The 23,237-nt window shown below is 37.4% G+C and overlaps 1 protein-coding gene across 1 annotated transcript in view; it reads left to right on the top strand.

Moving 5' to 3' along the window:
• The first annotated feature begins 12 nt into the window (after positions 1-12).
• Positions 13-23,237, top strand: part of SMC6 (structural maintenance of chromosomes 6) — a 38,467-nt gene continuing 15,242 nt past the window's right edge. The window contains exons 1-20 of the mRNA XM_075049849.1: positions 13-231; positions 2,838-2,994; positions 5,456-5,592; positions 7,071-7,188; positions 7,976-8,081; positions 9,222-9,358; positions 9,902-9,963; positions 10,864-10,944; positions 12,484-12,585; positions 12,776-12,895; positions 13,000-13,098; positions 13,521-13,667; positions 14,047-14,135; positions 14,618-14,782; positions 15,773-15,951; positions 17,084-17,285; positions 17,424-17,538; positions 20,317-20,477; positions 22,202-22,337; positions 23,215-23,235. Coding sequence (XP_074905950.1) covers positions 5,461-5,592; positions 7,071-7,188; positions 7,976-8,081; positions 9,222-9,358; positions 9,902-9,963; positions 10,864-10,944; positions 12,484-12,585; positions 12,776-12,895; positions 13,000-13,098; positions 13,521-13,667; positions 14,047-14,135; positions 14,618-14,782; positions 15,773-15,951; positions 17,084-17,285; positions 17,424-17,538; positions 20,317-20,477; positions 22,202-22,337; positions 23,215-23,235 — 2,172 coding nt within the window. The 5' untranslated portion in view covers positions 13-231; positions 2,838-2,994; positions 5,456-5,460. The remainder of the gene's footprint in view (positions 232-2,837; positions 2,995-5,455; positions 5,593-7,070; positions 7,189-7,975; positions 8,082-9,221; positions 9,359-9,901; positions 9,964-10,863; positions 10,945-12,483; positions 12,586-12,775; positions 12,896-12,999; positions 13,099-13,520; positions 13,668-14,046; positions 14,136-14,617; positions 14,783-15,772; positions 15,952-17,083; positions 17,286-17,423; positions 17,539-20,316; positions 20,478-22,201; positions 22,338-23,214; positions 23,236-23,237) is intronic.

Below are 23,237 nucleotides of genomic sequence, written 5' to 3' on the forward strand. Positions count from 1 at the left end.
CTGACGGTAAACGGCCCCCTCGGGGCGGGGAACGGGAGCGCGCAGGCACCGCCCTCCCAGCGGCTCTTCCGTCGCGCCCGGGCGCCCGCACCGCTCCTGGCCCGAGGCTGCTGCTGCTGCTGCTGCCGCTGCTGCCGCCGCCGCCGCCGCCGCCGCGCGGGTCGGGACCTGCCGGCGGTCTGAGCTTGCGGCGGTTGTAACGGCTCCGCCCGCCAGCGGCGTTGAGGAGAGGTAGGGTGGGTGGGGGCGGCCGGCTGGCCCTGGCGGGCGGTGCCGCGGTGGCCGGGCGCGGTTCTGCTCTCTGGGAGTGGGGGGCGGCTGGGAGGGAGGTCGGTCGGTCGGTCGGTCGCAGGGGAGCGGCGTCGCCTGCCCCCGCCCCGGCGCGCTGCGTTCGGGAGCCCCGCGCCCCGCCGCCCGGATCCCGCCCGCGCCGTGAGGGGGCTTTCGCAGGTGGTTTTGTGCGGGCACGTTAGCGGCCGGAGCTGGCTTCTGTCACCCGCTCTTTTTTTGTCGTGGCTGCTCGGCCTGGTGTGAGGGCTCCCCGCCGGGGTGCCCGGCTTTGCCCGTCGGCAGCCGGCGGTGGGAAGCGGGTAAGGACCGGGGAGCGGCCGCCGCCCGGGCTTTCCAGCCGCCAAGGGACCTGTCTCGCCTCTCTGGGAGGTGAGTGGATCCTTCCAGGTCGTCCGGAGAAGGCGTTGGGCCAAGCAGCTAATAACCGCGGGACTGGAGGTGCGACCGGGGGGGATTTCTGCCCCCTCTTTCCTTTGTCCTTCCCCGTAGAGGAGGTGGAGCTGCCTTCGGTGCTGCTGTCGGTCAGACAGTGCTTCTCCAGTGTCTTGAGTGGGGTGGTATAGGCTTCTTGGCATTGCCTGCGAATATATTTGGAGAGGAGTTGTGGATGTCAGAGTCGTGTAGTCTAACGTGGGACAGCTCGCTCGGGTAGCCCCTAAAAATATACCGCACTCCACTGCTGTGTAGGAAGCTAGGCTTCTGACTTCAGTCCTCTGAAACATGTGCCTTTTAAGTCCAGCAGATAGTGAATGTTCCCTTCCTTCATTATTAAAAGCTGCTAGAGTTAACTTGTAATTTATTTATCACTATCTGTGTGTCTGTTTAAGCAAAGGTAGCGTGCTGTACATCAGTAGAAGACCACAACTTGGTCTTCCTCTTCTCCCACCCAATGCTTCCTCCCATATCTTGCCTTCATCCTGCCATAGGTCTGCTCTGATGTCTTTTCTCTACCTCTGTTCTGCAGACTGGATGAAAGGCAGTCTGGGTTGTAGCCGGTCTGGGTGCAGAGTGGTTAAAGTGAGTGTTTTGAGTGGCAGCTGCTTCCTACCTCACAGGGACACCAGGCCAACACAAGGCTGCTAGAAAGCAAGTGGAGCAGTTTTGGTGGCAGGAGGTTGGTTGTGTCTGCTCTAGATGAGGCCGACTGTGACCAGCCAGCTAGGGAGAGAGGAAAACAGTTGTACAACTGCGTTGCGATGGAAGCTGTGGAAAGAGATGCCATTGGTTAAGTTGGAATACGGGTGGGCATCAGTGCATGTTGCTTCTGGTGGATGCAGCCTCTGTTTTCCTATACTTTGGTGTTAACGGGGTAAATGCTTTTCTACTATAACATGTAATAGTCCTAATAGTTTTATACGGCACATTTGAAGATTGCGTTTTTCCTTCGTCCTCTTGTTACATGCGTAACAATTACTTGTAATAATTTGTAGTGATCCTGTGATGTTTTCGGAATTGGATCTGTCTTGCCCTTACTGGTTCATGACTTACAGCTACAGTTTTTATTCTGAACTGTATGCTCTTACATTCTATGGCAGTAAAGTTCATTTTCTCTATTAAATCAGTACTTCCATTTTGTCTTTCTGAGTAACAGTCAGGTTCTTGTTTGAATTATTGATGTTCCTGACTCTGTCATCAGAGGTTTCCTTTAGCATAGTCCTACTGTATATTGCAATATAAACATAAATTTAGACTTCAGTTTTTAAATATGATGCCTGGTCCATTAAAAAAACCTTCTGTTAACATTTGTCAATAGTGTCTGTTGTTGGCTTCCTATTAGTCTATTACGAATCTTAAAATACTTGCACTAATATATGTTTTTGCCAGTTTAACTGTTTCCAATATAGTATTGCACATTCGAATAACCTTCAGATAGGTCAGATCAGCTGCTTTTCCTTTGCCTTGAGTAGTTATTCCCAAACTGTTGTTAGTCATGGTAAGTGCTGCCGAGACTGAAATCAACTGTTTTTTCAGTTAAAAACTTAATGAGGAAAATTAGGGGTGTCTTGGTGCGAGAGTTTTGGAAGCAATTTATGTAAAAAAAGGAACTTTTTCTGTCAAAAAAAAAAAAGTAAAGATTAGCGTACATGTCATTTTATGTGGGTTTTTTATTTTTTAATGTTATTTCTTTCTTTAGCTTTTAAAGCTTTGTTTCTTGTGAAGTCATATTAGTGGATTCCTTGTTGCTTCAGTCAGTTTCTCTTTCCTTCTGGCTTTTTTGTACTTGCTGTAGGTATTACATCCGCTGGTACTTGTCAGAATGATTTCTGAGGCTACTTCCATAAAGTTTGCTTGCAGTTTCAGTTTAAGTTTTGTTTGCAGTACTAGCTCTTCAAGAGTTCTGTGGTGGAGACTGTTCTGTCCTTTGCCTTCCTCACGCTTAGATTACGAGTGAGTTTTCTTCTAGGTTATTTTGTCCTGTTTTCCACTCTTACGCTCTCTTTTTCTTAAATGTCCAAATGGTATAGCAATGGAACTCCTAGCCCTGATCTTTAGTTCAGACATTAATAATGACAACATTTAAATCTTGTGTTTTCCCTTCCTTCTAGAGAGAGATTTCAATGGAACAGCAGATTGAATGAATGCTTGTCTTCATTTTTGGGTGATGGATAAATTCAAAGAGCATACAAGCGACTCTTTCCTGGTCTGAGTAATTTAAGCATAAAGACATGTTTATGTAGGAAACTGAAAGTAGCATAGCAAAAGGTATGTAAATGAATCATGAAGCGTATTTGCTCCTTGGTTTCTATGTGTATGGTATTAAATTACATAATGTAAAAAGGAAATGACAGATTTCATGTAAATACTTAATGGACATAATAATAATCCAGTACTTGTTCTGAAATCCCTGCTGTACAAAATTATTGCAAGAACGTCAGATGGGAAGTTTATTGCATTTCTGTATTTGCTTTGGATTTTGTTCATTGCACTTAGTGGAAAGAGATGCATATTATTTTTTTCTTTAATAATTTAGATACTATGTCAAAGAAAATTAATGAGGGAATTATTAGAACCTGTATTTTATAAAACAGTCAATGAATATCTAGAATAGCAATGAAATACTCTTTATAATGATGTAACAAATTTTAACCTCTGTGGTGTTTTGTATAATAAATGCTATTGTCTGTGGTGCTTGGTAGTACGAGCTATCTGACCTTTTATCGGTTGAAATCAGGCTATAGTTTGGCTGGAACATTAAGCTGGCACAAATAAAAGAAGCTGCTCAAAGAAGCACTCTCTTTCTCCACAATGACCGAAACATACAGATGTGCATGGTGAAATGGTTGGGGAACTTATCTCATTTAAAAAGAAAAAAGCTTTTTCCTGCATTAATTTTCAGTAGAATCAGTGCTGTGTAATTATTCTGCTGCATAGAGGTGCTTGAACTCAGGGGGATGAGACAGATACAGAAGAGGCAGAGGGTTCCTCTGCATTGCAGGGCTAGTTCTTATGACTAAAGTTGTAATTTACAGTCTTTATTTCTCTGAGTTCTTTGTAGCTTCTTCAAGTTATTAATCCTAAAACATTTAAAGAGAGAATGTGGAGCAAGACCCACAGAGAAGCTCTGGGAGGGCCTGAGGGCTTTACTGCTGTGCTGATCCACCCAGCTTTCTCATGGATCCTGTCACCTTCCTTGCAGGGCACAGGAAATCACATTAGGAACTGTTAGACTGACCTGCCTGCCTTCCCTCCTGGATAGCCCCATTTGTCCTGTGGGACAAGGAAGTGGTCACTCATAATCATAAATGTGTCTGTGACTAGAAGTGTTCTGTTGTCCAAGCCCCTAGTGTCTTTAGTCTCTACACAGTCAATTTGGTCTCAAACCATGCAGTGTCTCTAACACTGGTTGTTCTTTCCCTTCCTGCACCCCACCCCATATTTTTTTTAAATTATTATTTTTCTTTATTTTCCTAAATAAACTCAGCCTACTCTTAGGCCATGTGTCACGCAGTGATCTTTCTACAGCAGTGGACAGTAATTGCATTTAATGCATCTGAATTTTGCTCGAACTGGTGAGACGCATTTAAGTTTGTTGCCATCTTCCCTAGAAGGGAGCTCTAGATTAAATTCTAGTAAACAAAGTTGTCTGAGTAGAACATACTCCATTTCAGAAACTTTTTGATGTCAGAAAACTATGCAGTTGATGTCAGTTTTAGCCCATTTTGGACACTTAGCAGTAAGTGACTTAACTACTGGCAAAGAAAAAGATTGTGCATTGCCTTTGTATAAGCAGGACCTATCTTCTACTTTGGGCAAAAGTATGTGAACTTCCATGTTTTGTGTAGTGCTTTGGAACTCTAGGTATGAAGAATGTAATATGTACTTCTGGGGGAATAAAAACCCTGCCCTAAGGTTACAGGTACAGAAAGTGTGAGATTTTGACTAATCTTGATGCCTGTTGTTTCAGTTTTATTTGACTTTAATAACCTTGTTACTTTTGCAAGATGTGTTTCTGACCAGTCATATTAGTGCAGGAAGTCTGTGTGTTTATTCATTTGTAGAGGAAAAAAAAAAAAGTTCTCTATATAGAGAATTGTTATCCTTCATTAGTAAAATAACAGCATTTTATTTACTGTGATCACATTACACTGCCTCACAAAAGCAGGGTGGGTGTGTGAAAGAAACAGCGCAGGAACAGTGCTATGAATATAATTTTCCTTTATTCTACATAATAATTTTCTAGGCATTTGTCAACTGCATATAATTAATACATTTTCTTTTTGGCTGCGCAGCTCACTTTGGTCAAACCTGCACTGAGGCTGCTGATTATATTGCGATAGCTATGTACTTTTTACAACTTAATCTTCAACTCCGTTACTAACCAAAAACAATTCTAGCAAATATCCCAAAGTCTAATGTACCAAGGAAAACAGAATCAAGGTTGATTTTTCTTTTTTTTTTGTGTTAATCAACAAACAAATTCAGCTTGATTAGAATAATGAAGTTGTGTTTCTTTTGTTCCAATACAACTTCTTCATAGTAAGCTTAGGCTTAAATTCACTGAGATTTCAGTTCTGAGAAAGTATTTGTTTGGTGCAATGTTTGCTATGATCTTAATATTTCTTTTACCAAAGTAAATAAATAGGTATGTCTGTGCTATCATCTGTAGGTATGTTTTCAACTACGAGACTGAAACCTATAATCTTTTGTTACTTTCATTTTTCAGTACTCATGGGTAAGAGAAAGGAAGAAAGTATTTCAAAGCCTGGACCCCATAAAAGGCAGAGACAAGAATACGCAGATGAACATAGTGATGAGTCTAATGAAGAAGAAAATTCACAGTCATCAGCTGATAGTAATTCAGTAAGTTGTTTAAAAAGTTTTGTGGAGGGGAAGATACAAGAAAAAAGTTGATATAAACAGGTTCTGTGCCTTTGGTTGACGTTGAAATAAATGTCTTGCATGTAGGCTTCAGTGGAGCCAATATAAAAGAAACTAGAGGTAATGTCTGTGATGAGGACTTCTGCATGAGTTCATTCTTACCTTATTTCTTTTGGGTCATGTAGTTATAACAGTTGATCATGAAATAACAGTTTGGTTTTATAGAATGAGTACTACTGAAGTTCTCAAATAACCAAATAAAGGAAACAGATTTTGTTTGATTAGAAGTACGGTATATTTGCTTTATGGCTGTAGTAAAAGCAGAGAAAATATTTAGAAAACAAATTATTTACTGAAAGAAGTACCAAATACTTGTTTGTTTTGCATAGATGACACTTTCAAATTGCTCAAACCCCCCCCCAAAAACCCCTAGTGTTTGAAATGTGTATTTTGATGGAAATGAAACTTGAAAATAGGAATACCACTTTTTTCTGCTTTTCTGTAATAGTTGAGTTCTAATTTGATGGAGAATTTTTAGAAATAATTTCTGAGATTGCAAATACTATCTTGTGTGTTATACCATCTTGTGTGTTTAGACTGGACAGTAGGAACCATTTCTTTACCGAGAGGGTGGTCAAACATTGCAACAGGCTTCCTAGAGAGGTAGTTGATTCCCCAGGCCTCTAACTGTTTGAGTCATTTGGACAATGCCCTTAATTACTTGCTTTTTCAGCCCTGAAGTGGTACACAGTTCAACTAGATAATCATTGTAGGTCCCTTCCAACTGAAATAGTCTCTTCTATTCTATAAGACACCATGGTTCATTTTTGGTATGCAGAAGCATTATTCCTCACTTCATTTTCTTGAGCAGCAGCTGTTCTGTGTCATTGGCTTGCTTATTTTTCCTGATGACTTTGCTTGTGCTTTTTTAGAAAACTTTGCTTTTCTGAAGCACTGGCGATAATCCTGAAGTTTCCTGTCAAAACAATACTTCACCAGTTGAGCAGTGGGCTGTCCCACTTCTAGTTTCATTTCCCCCTTCCTGATCTAATTTAATTTCCCTTGTTCTAAGCTGTGCTAAGAATTTTCACAAATACTATTATTCAAGTAACAAAAAAGTCTTTCTATGATGCTCTTTACTACTGGTCTGACAGCTGTATAGAATCTATGATCTTAATCTTTTATATAGTATTAATTAAGTTAGTTATGGGGAGAACTGAAAGTTACTATGGGTGAGTGATAAGCTTTCGTAACTGCTTTCCCCTTATTTTATTATGTAACTGCTCTGTAGCAAGTAACTTCTCATAGTGTCATGAAACCCTTCTGATTTCCTTGTAGCTTGTAACCATTGATGTTTTATATCATGCTGTCACTTGGATTCTCATTATATTTAAAAAAAAGATAAACTGTGTATCATTAAAATGCATACATAACACCAGTTTTAATTGTTAATCCTTTAGACTGTAGGGGAAGTTGGGATAATTGAAAGTATCCAGCTGAAGAACTTTATGTGCCATTCGATGTTGGGGCCTTTTCAGTTTGGATCAAATCTCAATTTTGTTGTTGGAAGCAATGGAAGTAAGTATTAATTGCATCATTTCTTTGTCAAAGAACACTTCTGTTAATAATGTAATTTTTATTTGAAAAAGAATTGCTAGCCATCTTTTAGGAATGGAGAGAGATTCCTTTTTGGGCTTGGGAATGTCACAGGTCTATCCCAGTAGTTCAAGGCTGTTGAAAAAGTTAGGTCTTAAATTTGGAGATTTGCAAAAGATAATGTGAATATAAGTCTTCTCATAGCTAAATCATACATAAATTTATATTTAAACTAAATGTACTTGTATGTTCACTATTAAATGCACAGTAATTGTCCAAGTATATGTCATGTAGAAACTGTTATAGGAGAAGGAAGTGATATTTATGCAAGTTCACCTCTTTTGGAGAGAAAATTTCAAAAATTAAACATAAATTTTGAAAGAGAGCTTAAAACCTTTCAGATAAAGGTTATATGATATCAATGGTAATGTGTGTTTGATTTCTTTTGTCATTTACATATTTTCTGTATGCTTGTAAGGAAGGAGAGATTCTTTCCTCCTGAGATAAGGCATCTTATTGAATGTAAACTGCTAAATAGAAGTAACAGAAGTTTGGCTTAGCATGTTTGGTTTGTTTTGGTGGGGGGCAACCTTGGAAGTAGCAGATGTTTTTCTAGAGTTTTTGCTATTTTATATTTGTTCAATAAAGACAGAATTTGGACTTTAAGCGCATTAATACATAAGCAGTCAAACAAAAATATGTAATAAGGGTGAACTTTAAGGAGTTACAATAACTTATTTTTAAAAAAAGTTCAATGCTTCTATTACAGGTGGGAAAAGTTCTGTATTAACTGCTCTTATTGTTGGTCTTGGTGGAAAAGCCACTGCAACTAACAGAGGTTCCTCATTAAAAATGTTTGTACGAGATGGAGAGACGTAAGTAAAACTTTCTTAAAGTTGAACGTGTTGTTTAGTGATTGTGATTCAGGTTAACTGATCAGTTTTCTGTTCGCCTTTGTTTCCTCTACCAGATTTTAATAAAAACCATAACACTGAAGAGATCGTATTTAAACAAAAAAAAAACCCCAAACTGAAAACAAAAACCACATTAGAAATTTTACCAGTAGTATACCATTATCTCTGAACTAGCTAACAGTGATAAGTCCTGCATATTGCCCAGTTCTTGTGTATTACTTCCATGATGTACTTGGATATCTTACAGAAGAATTGAGTTCATTAGAAAAACATTCATTGGAAACTAGTTATCATTGTTCTGTGAGCAGTGATGTTAATTCTTTTTCTGTCTTTCTGGTGACATGAATGTATATACAATATAAAGACCTTGACATGAGGTGGATTATTAAACATGCAGAAAGTGGATTCATGTCTGCTGCAAGAGTGGGGGATAACGTGTTTAGGGGAATCAATAAAAAGATAGGAGACGATGTTTAAGAGTTTACATTTACATAAAGCTGTAACTCAGAGCCCCAGGCTGCTCTTTTCAGAGGTGCTTAGAGTAAAATTGTTGGCAGTGCCTGCCTTATGTATAATACCTTAGTGTTTCAGCATTCACTTGAGAAACAGAAAATCTGAATTCAGAACTGAAACCACATCCCATCTCTTCTAGAAGAACGCCTTAAGCATTCTGCTATAGATTACTTTGGTTAGGGATGGCTCTAGAAGCCAGTATTCTACAGAAGTCAGTTTTGGGACTGGAGAACAACCAAAAAAGCAACTTGATTCTGCAACCTAAAGATGGGGACACTCAGATGGGAAGGGAAGGTGGGGGAAATCTGTTCTCACAACTACTTGCTTTTGGCTCATGATTTATCTGAATCATAGAAGGTGCAGACAGGTCAGTGTATGGCAGCCTTTATGGCCATGTGCCTCCAGTGCTGTTTTGGCTTAAACAACATAAATATATCTTGTTGCGATTGGTACTATGACTGACTTCCAGTTGTGACCTGTACGAGACATTACAATTTTTGTGGAAAAATAGAATGTTCTGACATTTTGTTTTGTTTTTAAGATTTGGAAGTAATTTTAGTTGTCTCTTTTATTATTTTTATTTTTTAGTTCTGCAGATATTTCCATAACATTGCGAAACCGAGGCAGAGATGCATTTAAACCAGAAGTGTATGGCAGCTCTATTATTGTGAATCAGCACATTACTCTGGATGGAAGCAGAAGTTACAGACTGAAAAGCAAATCTGGTTGGTGGTAGTTTGTCTTGTTCTCAGTCTTAGAAGCTCTTTAAATGTTTTCATTGCTTTAAATGCCTTGATGTTAGTAAAGTATAATGTTTCTCATTCATCATTCAAGGATGATGTATTTTTTGTGTTTACTTTAGACTAAGAGTATTTTAGCACGTGAAAAGCAGTTGTGTCTGGTTCTGCATGATGTGAGGTAATACAGTATTAATCTTTATGAATATCTGCTTGTATGATGAGGCTGAACATATTTTTTAGTCTTTTTGAGTTTTTTTTATTTGCTGATTTACCTAAATTCTTTTACAGCGGGTTTATGAGGCAAGGAGGGACTTTAATTAGAAATCTTTCTGTACAAATGCAAATACATCTGAAAGATTAAAAACCCCAACCAACCAATGTTTCTGATTTAGGAATAAATCTGTGTTACAAAAATACTAGTCTCATTTTTTACATTTACTAAGAACCACTAGATTGAACAGTAGGCTAGGGCATTGTATGTCTCTCTACTTTGCATCTATTGGTGTTTTTCCTTTTTTTTACCATTAGGGACCTTAATTTCTTCAAAGAAAGAGGAACTCATAGGAATACTGGATCACTTTAATATACAGGTAATTGTTACGGTGTTTAAATTCTGTGCAATTTAAGATATCAGCATGTGATGTTATAATTCTTCAAATAAAAAACAATGTTCCATTTTGTTAAATGAGAGGTTCACCACTTCTGTATTCTTTCAAGATCAAATGCAATGGCAAAAGAAAATTGAAATTTATACCTCATACAATGCAGAATAAGATTCTGTCCCAGACAGATAAGTATTTGCCATCATCTGTGAGCCATGAGTCATGTATGCTGTTAATGAAAGTCTTAGCATATGTAGGTTTCTTTCATACCTGGAGGTTTTTTTTCTGCTCATTATTTCAGTTTCTGCTGTTGCAGAAATTTGAGTGTGGTTTTGCTGCTTACATGATTAAGGAAAGATCAGGTAGTGCACATGAAGTTTAAAACATTCAACATATTCAGCCTTTCAAATAATATAAACTTCTGTTAGTACATACTGATTTTATTTTGTGGAAACTTCTGTAAGAGTATATGGGGCAATTCATTCCATTTAATGCAATACTTTGATCAATTAAATAATGAGAAATTAAACAGCATTGGATAAAATTTCTAATGTGGATCTTGTTAAATAAATGGAAAAAACAGGCACTGTCTTTCTACAAGTCAGTTATTTTCCTGGAAACAATTCCTTAGTTGTCCTTGTTGTGGTTCTAATTTGTATTCGATGGAGTTGAATTTTTAAAATTTTTTCGTTGTTGTTGTTTTTTTTTTTTCTTTTTTGGAAAAAAAGGGGTGAGAGGAGTAGAAAAATTAATTACTGGATCTGCTTCTCAGCTTATTACTGAATTGCTGGGTGTGGAACAGGGAGATGATTTGCTCACTTTCATGGATATGCAGTTACATGAGAACTTTTTTACTGAAAATTAAAATAAACTAAGTTATTCTTACAGGTAGATAATCCTGTCTCCGTTTTAACCCAAGAAATGAGTAAGCACTTTTTACAGTCTAAAAATGAAGGTGACAAGTACAAGGTAAGAAAAATCATTTAACATTTTGATTAAAAATTAAAATACTGATTTTAAATTTTTAGAGCTGGTATTTGGAGGAAAATAAAATCAGAATTCTTAATTTTAATGACCTGTTGTGGCTTAACTCAGGTAAGCAGCTAAGTACTACACAGCCATTTGCTCACTTCCCTTCCCTGCTGCCTTCTGCTTGGGATGGGAGAAGAGGAAAGGAAGAGTAAAAGCAAGAAAATTTTGCGGTTGAGATAAAAATTGTATAAAAAATGAAGGAAAGCTGGAAAAAGAAAGCAAGCAAAACAAAACAAAAGATGCAAAAGCAATTGCTCACCACCTTTGATGGGTAGACCGATGCCCAGCCAGCTCCTGAGCAAAAGATAGCTAACTCCCCTAAACCCTCTCCTCTCCCTTTTTATTGCTGAGCATGACTGTGCTGGTTTTGGCTGGGATAGAGTTAATTTTCTTCGTAGTAGCTAGTATGGGGCTATGTTTTGGATTTGTGCTGAAAACAGTGTTGATAGTACAGGGATGTTTTAGTTACTGTGAGCAGTGCTCAGACAGAGTCAAGACAGAGTCAGGGCCTTTTCTGCTTCTCACCCCACCCCATTAGCTAGGGCCTGGGGGGGGGACAAGAAGCTGGGAGGGGACACAGCCGGGACAGCTGACCCCAACTGACCAAAGGGAGATTCCATATCATACAACGTCATGTTCTGCTATAAAGCTGGGGGAAGAAGAAGGAAGGGGGATGTTCACAGTGATGGTGTTTGTCTTCCCAAGTCACCATTAGGCGTGCTGGACCCCTGCTTTCCTGGAGATGGCTGAACACCTGCCTGCCCATGGGAGGTGGTGAATGAACTCCTTGTTTTACTTCGCTTGTGCATGTGGCTTTTGCTTTACCTATTAAACTGTCTTTCTTTCAACCCATGAGTTTTCTCACTTTTATGCTTCTGATTCTCACCCCCATCACACTGGTGGGGGAGTGAGTGAGCAGCTGTGTGGTGCTTAGTTGCCAGTTGGGGTTAAACCATAACAATGACATTTTATGGGATGGAATATCTCTTTGGTTAGTTGGGGTCATTTGCCTGGTTGTATCCGCTCCTGACCTCTTGCACTCAGTGCCAGTCTATTCACTGGGAGGGCAGAGTGAGAAACAGGAGGCCATGATGCTATACAAACACTGTTCAGTGACAGCTAAAACATTACTGTGTTATCAACATTGTTTTGGTCACACATCTAAAACAGCACCATAACAGTTGCTGTGAAGAAACTAACTCTATCCCAGCCAGACCCAGTACACTATCTGATTGTAGCAGTCATCCACTTGCAAAAACAAATTTTTTTGAATTTTTTTCTCTAAAGACATTGATAAATTTTAAAAAAAATTAGGACGCTGTGGAGTTAGCTGTTAGTTCATTATTCAGAAATATCCCACTGCTTATTTTACTTTGGGTATCATTCAGCATGCATAGAGGTTGGGATGGTAATTATTTAAAGTTCGTTTAGGTAAGCTGCTGCATCTGACATCTTCATCTTTTTATTCTGTTTTAGTTTTTTATGAAGGCAACTCAGCTGGAACAGATGAAAGAAGATTATTCATCTATTATGAAAACTAAAGAAAATACATGTATTCAGATAGAACAAGGGGTAGAGGTATGTAAAAGTTAAAGTAATTATTAATACAGACCTGAGCACTGAAGTAACTATGGGAGTTGAACTACATAGTTTTTGTTTAGGTCTCAGTGACATTAAATTTTTGCAAAAAAAAAAATCTATCCAAAATTTTGTATTATATCACAGCTTTTTGCACTCACAATTGAACCTTTTTCTTTTTTTTTATAAGCGTCTTCAAGAACTTAAGAGGCTTTATTGTAAAAAAAAGGAACATTACAAAAGCATTGGGTTTGTGAATGACATGCGAAATCGTCTTGAAGATTTGAAACATAAAATGGCATGGGCAGTGGTAAATGTCTTGTTAAAATATGTTTCCTCATATGAAACGTACTTTAAATTACTCTCAATCTGCTGTGGACATTCTGATATATGCTAATATATGCTTCTATTTAGGTAGGTGAGATGGAAAAAGAAATACAGCCAATCAAAGAAGGCATCAGAGCTGAAGAAAGAAATACAGAGAAGTTTATTCAGAAGCTAGAAGAATGCCAGGTACGTATATGGCTTAAACCATATGTCACTCTAGTTTTGGCTCCTTGCCTGAAGAATGCGAATAATATTTAAACTTTGTCCTTTAGCTTGTAAGCTATTGAAGCTGGCCATTTTAGCTTTTCACAAAAAGCTGGGTTGCCTTATTGTATTAAGACTCCTGTGTTTGAGTAAACCATGAGTTAGAAAAGAAGGTTGCTGTTTATTTCACAGATCTGGTAGTCTGTTGGTTTACTGAGTATGTTCCTCTATTAATTTTCATTTTAGCCTATCTACAGTGGCAATGAATTTCTTTATCTTTTTTAAACCAAAAAAAGCGCAAATAAGTCATGTTGGATGGATTCTTTTGAGAGAGATTTCTTCTGTAGCATTAAGAAAGTTTTGCTTCATTACTACTTGTGTATCATTCTCATTTTGTACCAAAGGTAAAAGTGAGTGAAGCAGAAGAAAAGTACAAAGTAATACAAGAGAAGTTAATAACAGTAAGTGAAGAAGCACAAGCCCTGCATCCTCAGCATATTTCTTTGAAGGCTGATGTGCAGGCAAGAAGAAAAGCAGTCAATGAAGCTGAGGTAGGCAAAAAGAACTTTCAAAGTTCATACCAACTTAAAGCATTTATCTTGTCCATGCGCTACTCATGCACTTCTCTATCTGTGTCTAGGTTTCCTGAATCTGTAGTGCAGTTCAAAATAGTTGCAATTTCCTGCCTGACTTGCAAGTAGTTTCTGTTCTGGGGCCATGGGGTTTATATTTGTATACAGGTGTTAAGCTTAGGTCAAAATAAATATGATTAAAGTTAACTGTTATTCTTTCTTTTTCACATTCTTGAAATTCAAGTTATGTTTGTCTGTTTTGATGCAGTTCAGTGTTTATTTACTCAAAACTGTAGCTCTTTTTGAAATTATTTCTTGTTTCTATTTATTAAACTACTGTATCCTATTTCCTTCATAGGTACTTTATAACCGTTTCAAAACTGAGTTAAAACACCTGGGAAAAGACAATGAACAGCTATGTAAACGAATTGAAGAACTGAAAAGCAGGTAAATACAAATATAGTGATTACAGTTAAGGTATAAGTATGCAGGGAGTGAGCTGTTCTGATTAATGAGAAAATCTGCATGAACAAAATATTTTCTTTAAATTTCAGCAGGGTCCAGTTAAATACTTAACTGTTTCCGATCCTGCTTCTTTGCATACCACGATTTTGACTAGAATGTGATGAGGTAATTGGGCAGAAAAAAGCTTTTCTATTTTGTTGGTGGTAACATACATTTTCTAGCTTCCATGGTGTTGCAAAACAAATATACCTTAAACTAAATATAATAGGAACGTAACTGGGGAGAGTTATGTGTGATTACAAATTAAAAAAAAAAAATAGTATTTATGCTTTGTAGATCTTGTAAATGCACAGAATCTTAAACATCACTTTGTCATGTATAAATCTTTTGTGTGATACAGGTAATAAAAGTTCATGTCGCTTATAAATCTTCAGTGTGGTTTATTGAAGTATGATCTTTTCTAGTGCTAATCAAGTTTCAGAGCCTGAGAAATTGGAAAGGCAAAGAAAAATTACACACTTAAGGGAACAGTTAAAGGCAGTCCATGATGAAGAAATAATGATTGGTCAACAGGTGGATCAGTTTCAGCAGGCTATATATAAGTGTAAGGAAGAACATGCTAGACTTAGGTAAGTTATGCTTTTTGAATGTAACTGTTTTCCTTTGTTTCAAGTTATAAGAGGTCCCTTCTTATGTACCTGTATTCCCTGGGGTATTAGGCTTCTGTTTCTATTTTTTTTCCTAGTTTATCTTAGGATTTGCTAAATTCTTGTCTTTGTCACAACATGACTTAGTTTTCCAAAAGTTTCTAAATTAAGAAAACAGTTTTTTCATTAAAGGTGAAAGGTATTACTAACTTAAAGCCTGGTATAAATCCATACTACCAGTTTAATGCCCTTCTTTCTTTGGCCCACCGTCTGTCCCCTTATTCTTTTATCATCCTATGGGCTGACTATAACTTAAATTTTGTCATGTTGTTTAATAGACTAGTACATCCTGATATGATGTCACAAGATACATAACATGATATAAGGAAATAGATTCACTTAGGGGCTGTTATTGTGCCTATAGTTAAAGGCAAATTTATAGAGACTTTGAAGCAAATGGTTCAAACACCAATTTAGCCCATACTCAGGCTAGAAAAACAAAGCACTCTTTGGCTTTGATTTGGAAACCTGAACTTGAACAATGATTACTGGGGGGATTATGGTGGTGATGTCATTTATTGTCTTAAGAGATTTGAGAATTGTTGCTTATTGTGCTTGATGTATTAGTGTAAATGTCTTTTATCAGTTATTGTAACCAACAGTAACTTTGTGTTCTGTTGAAGACCTTTGTAGAAGATAGTGAAATTGAAGCATATAATTAGAGATAAAATAAATTTATAATAATTGTTAGAAATAAGTCTTGTAAAACTGTTGCAAAGTAGTCATTTTCTTTCTTGCTTTTTTATCTCCATGTTCCTTGAAACTCTGAAAACATTGCGTGTGTAGCTAGCTGTACATTGAGGTATTAAGGTCTTGATACGCTGTCCTATTAGTATTTGAAAAATAAGACTTTATTTTAATCAAATAAAGCCTTCATAAGCTGTTGCTACTGAAAAAGTCCTGTTCTCTTAGGAGAGAAGACTGTGATGTGAAAGAAGCACTGGGTGCCAGGCAGAAACAGCTGAGAGAGCTGAAAGATAGTAAAACAAATACCTTGAAAAGATTTGGACCGCATATACCAGCATTTCTTGAAGCAGTTGAAACAGCTTACAGGCAAGGGCGCTTTAAACACAAACCTATTGGACCTTTAGGTAAGAATGACTGCTGAAAAAGACATAATTCCTCATGGGATTTATTTCATGGCTGCTAATGTAAACAGTGATCTTTTAGAAAAACTATTTGTTCTTTAAGGAGCTTCAGATATATCTTCTGTACTTCCTGGACGAAAGGTTTTGTCCTGGTAGGTTATCTCTTGCTTCTGTCCTTTTAGTCGTGTGAACTAGCTAACATCTACTGTTTTTCCTTGTTTTCCAGCTGGTTTTGTTAAGATATTTTATGTAGTTACAATAGAAAACTTTCAGTGCACCCCCCTGACTCCCCCACACCCTCTAAGCATCAGACTACTGTTCTTTGGCTGCTTGTTCCTTGACAGATAGCACTGTCCTAGCTCTTGGACAGACTTTGTTCAAAATGTCCAGTGGTTGACTTCGTGGGCTTGTCAAACTTGAGATGTTTTGCATATAGCAACTCGGACAGAACCAACTGAGAGTTTCTTGGAAAGTTTGGTTTCATTGGTTTTTTTGACCAGCTCTGGCAGTGACTGCTGCTTTTGGTTTCATTGTTTTTTTTGACCAGCTTTGGCAGTGACTGCTGCTTTCAGTTTGTGAATGAGAGTAATGGCTTCAGCATATTCTGAATGTAAGTGTAAAGGCCAAGTACTTAAGTACTTGGCATTTACTGCAGGGTAAGAACATGCAAACACACGTACTACTGACTATAGGTGATGAAAATCTTCATGTTTGTTTAATGTGTATAGTTGTTCCTCTGCCTTTACCCTTAAAGCATTAAACTGTTGATTAGCAGTCTTTGCCTTGATATGCCCCTGCTGAGCTGCCATAAAATTGGTACCTTAATGGAAGTGGTCTGTCAAAGATCTTGGAAGAAAATGTAGGCCTCCAAATACGTATAGGTCTCTCTATAGGAAGAGAAATTATATGTCTGTGTTCTCAGGGTAGCTTGTCTGTTGTGGAGCTCTTTATCTTTTAGTTAACTTCTCTTTTTTGGGGGGGAGGGGGGATGGGGTTTCTTCTTGTAGGAAAAGTTTATTTTAGACTCTTAAACCTGTAACACAACAAAAGAAAAACCTTGAATGGTAAAAATGCACTACTGGATGTTTTATTATGGAACGTAGCTCCTAAAGCCTTGTCTCTTATGTTTACTTAGGTGCTTTCATTCATCCGAAAGATGCTGAGCTGACCTTGGCTGTTGAATGTTGTTTAAAAAGCCTAGTTCAGGCATTTTGCTGTGATAATCATAGTGATGAAAGAACTCTTCAGCTACTGATGTCAAAATATTATCCACGTGGATTTAGACCTCAAATAATTGTAAATAAATTTCAGAATGAAGTTTATGATGTTAGACACAGGTAAGTTATGTTTTAAGTTTTATTGCTTAGCCTTGATGGTTCAAATTATTATTTATTAGTTGAAAAGAACTATTTGTAATTTTTTTTTTCTTAAAGAATCTCTGAGCTTTGAATGGTGGTTTTTCTTCTTTTCTTTAGAGGAGTTCATCATCCAGAATTCCCATCAGTTCTCACAGCATTGGAAATAGATCATGCAGTGGTTGCCAATTGTTTGATCGATGTGAGGCGTATAGAAGCAATCCTGCTGATTAAAGTAAGGCTCTACACTCCCTATTGGTCTTTAAAGAAAAGCTTTTTTTTTTTTTTTTTTTGTATGGAGCATATAAGATACCTCCACTGGTAGTGTCTGTAATGGACAAAAGAGGTAGAGAAAGATTCCCCCCTGCCCTGAGGAGAGGTGAGGACCCTTATGGCTCAGGAGATGCCAACTGTATCAGTTATCACTGTTACAGTGCAGTGCACACACAGGTACGTAACCACTGGAGGGCTCCCAGTAAGGCGCTCTTGGCATTTGATAAACTGTCAGCAAACGCTGTTTTCTATCATGGGTGAGACAGAGTAAACTGGCATCCCATAGTAGATTTAGATAAGGGATTTATTTAAGAACTGGCAAGGTTAGATCTTTTATTTCCACACACTTACTTGTTTCTCAGCTCCTCTTCCCCAACGCTACCTTCGTAGTCTTAACCTCTGTCCGCAGCAGGGAGGTCACTGCTGGTCAGGGCAGGTCAGGCAGAAAATCATATTGGTTCCTGCTGTGCAGCTGCTCACACATACCTGTTTGGGCTGTTACTGGCCAAGGTCCCTTGGTATGCCCTGGGATTTGTTTCTACAGATCTCTCCCCGTGTGTTTCCAGGATCTTCCCTGTTTCTTTCTGGGATGTTCACCACTACCTTTCTGGGCCTTTTAAGTGGTCTAGTTTCCCAGTCTAAATAGTCTGTGTGTGTGTCATCAGACTCCTAACTGCTGTCTCTGTCTGATGTCTCTTTATTAACTGGTGGCTTCAAGTTGTGTCAATTCCCTGTAGTCTGGGTGTTATCAAAATTTGCAACGAGCCCATACCAGTTATAGCTGTAGCAGGCTTGTGCTTGAGAGTTCAAAAGTTCCCTTTTAGTTTAACCATCCACTCTTAAATATGAAATTATCAGCCACCTGTTAGCATTCACAGCATAATTTATTTTTCATTGACCACAACAACCAGAGCCCCTTTGGACTTGGCAGTGTTAAAGCATTTGAGATGAGAAAGTGCAAAGAAACATGGTTGTGGATAGAGTCTGGTAAAATAAATTAAAAAAAAAAAGCAATAATCAATTATTAAGTAGGATTTGAACGAGGTGACTAGCAACTGGCATTGAATTAAGATTACATAATATTTTGATGGAAATGAATCTTTTTTGATGACCATAAAAACATGTTAATGAACTGTTTTCTGCCACCATATGATTTCTGATCTAAACTGTTTTTTTATTTTCTGTTACTACTGAAAATACCAGCTCCTGCAGATAAGATTACAGGTAAAATGTTCAAAGAAAAATAGGATGTGTGTATTTTTATTTAAAGAAAGCAGCAGAACTAATGAAGCTTACTTTTTGTGGATTTTGTTTTTCTCCAAAACTACTTGTCCCAGTTTGTCCTCTGACATTCCTACTGGAAAAGAGGCAGTTTATGCTCTGTCTAATGCAGAGCTGATTGACTGTTTATCAAGTGTGGCTGTTACTGAATGGGATACGTAACAGCTGAACTTTCTAGGCTTTTCTAATGGCAGGAATACTGGTTTTATTCTTCCCCCTCTGCCTTACCTAATTACTGATTTTCATAACATTATTATCTTTGAACCTGCCCTGATTTTGGCTGGGATAGTTAATTTTCTTTCTAGTAGCTGGTATAGTGTTATGTTTTGGATTTAGTATGAGAATAATGTTGATAACACACTGATGTTTTCAGTTGTTCCTAAGTAGTGTTTATTCGAAGTCAAGGATTTTTCAGCTTCTGATGCTCAGCCAGCGAGAAGGCTGGAGGGGCACAAGAAGTTGGGAGGGGACACAGCCAGGGCAGCTGACCCAAAGTGGCCAAAGGGATATTCCATACCGTGTGACGTCATGCCCAGTATATAAACTGGGGAGTTGGCTGGGCAGGGGCGGATTGCTGCTTGGGAACTAACTGGGCATCAATTGGCAAGTGGTGAGCAATTGTGCTGTGCATCACTTGTTTTGTATATTCCAATTCTTTTATTATTATTATTATTATTGAATTTTATTACTGTTGTTATTTTCTTTTTTTCTTTCTGTTAAACTGTTCTTATCTCAACCCATGAGTCTTACTTCCCCCCCCCGCCCCAACCGATTCTCTCCCCCATCCCACTGGGTGGGAGGGGAAGCAAGTGAGCGGCTGTGTGGTGCTTAGTAGCTGGCTGGGGTTAAACCGCAACAGAGCCCAACCTGAATAATTTCAACTGAATCTGAAAAGTTGAACGGGTATGGTGTGGAAGAAATGATACTTCTGAATGGATAACATGATTGCCTTGGACAAAGGCACTTGTGACCACTTAGTCTGGCACTGGCAATATTGTTTTTTACAAGCATGTTTCCCCAAAACTTAATTGAATATTGTTTGACATGCTTCACGGCTTGCTTTGGAAGATTGTTTCCTGTATGTGTATTCCACTTTTGATAATTAAATATATCTGTGCATAGTGACCTTTTGGTTAGCGATTTCCACCCTCACCCCCAGCAAATTATAAGGGACTCTTTATACTATGGAACGTACAATGCAGATAAATTTCTCCTTGAAAAGAAATGGGCAGCAAAACTAAGGAGGTAGGTTTTGAGAACATAAATGTCTTATTCAACTAAGAAAAGCAGATTCTTGACATAGATTTTTTTTTTTCCACATTCTTTCATTACTGTATTTCTTATTTTTCATTAGGAATTGAAATTATTCCTGGATGAGAGCTTCTAGATAAGTTTTAAATTGATATCTCTAATTATGGTTGCTTTTCTGTTCATATGATAAGGCCATTGTATTTTTCAGAGTAGCCGTAAAGCTCGTGAAGTAATGCAGTTTAATCGGCCCCCAAAAAATTGTAGAGAAGCTTTCACTGCTGAAGGTGATCAAGTATTTGAAAGACGGTATTACTCTTCTGATTATCTCAGACCCAAGTTCCTAAGCAAAGATGTTGAAGCGGAAATAAGGTGAGCATCTTGTGTTGTATTTGTAAAAAGTGCGCTTGTTGACATGAATAGTGGAATTGCGTATTTGTCTATTTGCATGTACACTAATCTCCAGTCTCTCCACTTTCTTTCTGAGACTTACACTTCCTTTCCGAGAATTCTGGAAAACCTCTTTATTTCAATGCCTTTCTGTGATAGGTACAAACCTGAGTTGTACCTCGATATTTTTCAGCTTGTGGCATGTAAATCTTGCCCAGCAAGTAGGGATTTGCTGGGTTGAATGCTCCAGGAGATCTAGTTACCTTCCTTTTTATTTTACGCTCGCTGAAAAAGAGTATGGAGTCAAAGCTGTTTCTTAAAAAATGTAATACCTGAACAGTGGTATTGTAGTTTACTGTAAAGGAAGCCTGATTATTCAAACCAAAGTTACACTGGCACATGTAGGTCTACTGATTTCAGTCTTTGCATCTGTGTTTTCTCAGGCTTTTGACTTCACTCATGGTAGGCATCTCTGATGAACTTCACTTCCCCCTCCCCTGATTTTATTTTTTAGGGTTTTTCTCATTACTTTCAAAATGGTAGTTTAAACAGCCAAATGTATTTCAAAGTTTACAAACTTGAACTGTCACCGAGCAAATTGGTGACAATAGAATACTTCTAATATGTCTGCAATATAATCTGAGGCTCAAAATATTTACTTAATTTTAGTATTAATAGCTGATAGTGTAGACTGAATTGAATATTAACAATTTATTTCTGTAAACTCAAAAGTTTTAAATATGTCAGTTAACTGTACTTTGTTTATGTCAGTATATAATGAACTTTACTTAAAGATTATCTGAACTTTCAAAGTGTTATAGGCATTTCATTACCAATATTACTATGGGGAAATGATGTAGGCCAGATAAAAAGGAAAAATATCTTCCTCCCCCTTCAGTATTTTGCCTAAAGCAATGACACATTTATCTGGAATAGTATATGCAATTTATTAAACATTGATTCTGGGGTCAGACTTGATCAGTCCATTTCATGCATCTATAACAAAAGTTGGATTAAACACTTGTATTAAGATTATTACTTTTTTTTTTACTGTAATATTAGTAAAGCTTCCCCTTTCTTTTGCAGGGGTGAAAGACACAATCAAAGTCTTGCCATCTGTAAATAGTAATAAAAAATAGCTTAGTTTTGCATTTCAAATAGTTTTACCACAAACCGAACACATTAATTGTGGAAATCTCTGGATACGACCTCCTTTGTAGAAGGAAAAGTATAAGACTATCTAAAATACTATTTTAACATCTCTGTTACTGTGTTTTTCTCTGACTGGAAGTGTTTTGTCCTAACCAAAGTATTTGTTTTCTCTCAAGATGCAGTAGTAGCATTTTTAGAAGTAACAGCACTGCTTAGTTCAAACATTTGGCCTGTTTGTGAAAATTGCTAACAGAGGTTACAGATGGTTCAAATACATGAATGGTTTATCTGCTAGGTATTGTACTGGGACCATTAAGCAGCTATCTGCTGGTTAACTGAGTTCTGCTGTAGAGCTTTGGTGGTTTTTTTATTGATTGTTAAAACCATCCAATGCATAACAAACTTAAAATCTTTTTTTTTTTCTAGTGGAGTGCATTTTTAGCCTTTGTCTTGTCATGCATTTAGTTTTTCTTTGTGTATTTCTCTGTGTGTGTGTGCAATAAATATAGTATCTGTGTACTATGTAATATCTCAATATCACTTTGTTTATAAAGTCACTTGGAGAAAGAAATTGAAAACAAAAAGTCACAGTTGACAGCATGTCAGCAACGTTTATATTCCATTGAAAATGAGATTAGGCAGAATGAAGATCATCTTCACAGTCTTCGACGACGCCAAAAAGAACTACAGGTAAAAATAGGAACAGTGTTAGTTTTTAGAAACTGGTCAGTCTTTCTCTATTTCATTTTGACTTCTGCAATATATTTTGAGTGGATGATAGTTTTTAATGTTTATCCCTACTTTTCTTTTTTGCCTTCATGTTGTTTTACTTTTGTAGTATGTTTTATTTAGGACAGAATGATAGAGGCCACATCAAATCACAATTTTATCACTTATAATAATATCACAAATTTCTACTGCTTTTTTTTGACACGGATAGAAAGTTGTTGCAATACTTGATGCAACTTTCTTTTCCGTGCTTCCCCTTCCTTTATCTCTGTTGAGCCTTGCCTCTTCATTCCCAGAATCTTGTTTCTCTTCATGCTCTTCATTTATATTCTTAACCCATTTTAATATGATGAATACTTCACCTTTAAGTTTGCTTAATTTTAATTTCTTTATAAACCGTTTTACAACTACTAGTTTTCTTTGTTTTCCAGTACTTATAGGTAATATGTGTATTTCTGGTGGCCAGTGATGTTACAGTTAGGCAGCGTAAGATAATACGTACTATATAAGGTTATATTCAGTAAATTACAAATAAGAAACAGTAAAAAACCTGGCACATGGACTTAAATTGCTGAAAATAAATATTTGAAGGAAAAATAAAATATATTTTATTCCATTGTCATGTTGAATGGAAATAAAATAATAATTATTTAGAGTGCATGTAACTCTCAGAACAAGTAACATCTAGAAAAAATGGATTCCATTAAGTGGGAAGAGTTCTGTTTTTGTAGGCACTAATGAAACTAAAAGATGAAATATCTTGCTTTCTGTGTTGACTTAAACAAGTGTGAACTTTTCTCTTTAGGCTTAAGAATATTTATTTTATTTTTCTTTTCAGATAAAAAAAAGAACAACAAATGC

Source organism: Buteo buteo, chromosome 17 (genome assembly GCF_964188355.1).
Source record: "Buteo buteo chromosome 17, bButBut1.hap1.1, whole genome shotgun sequence".
Classification (NCBI taxonomy): domain Eukaryota; kingdom Metazoa; phylum Chordata; class Aves; order Accipitriformes; family Accipitridae; genus Buteo; species Buteo buteo.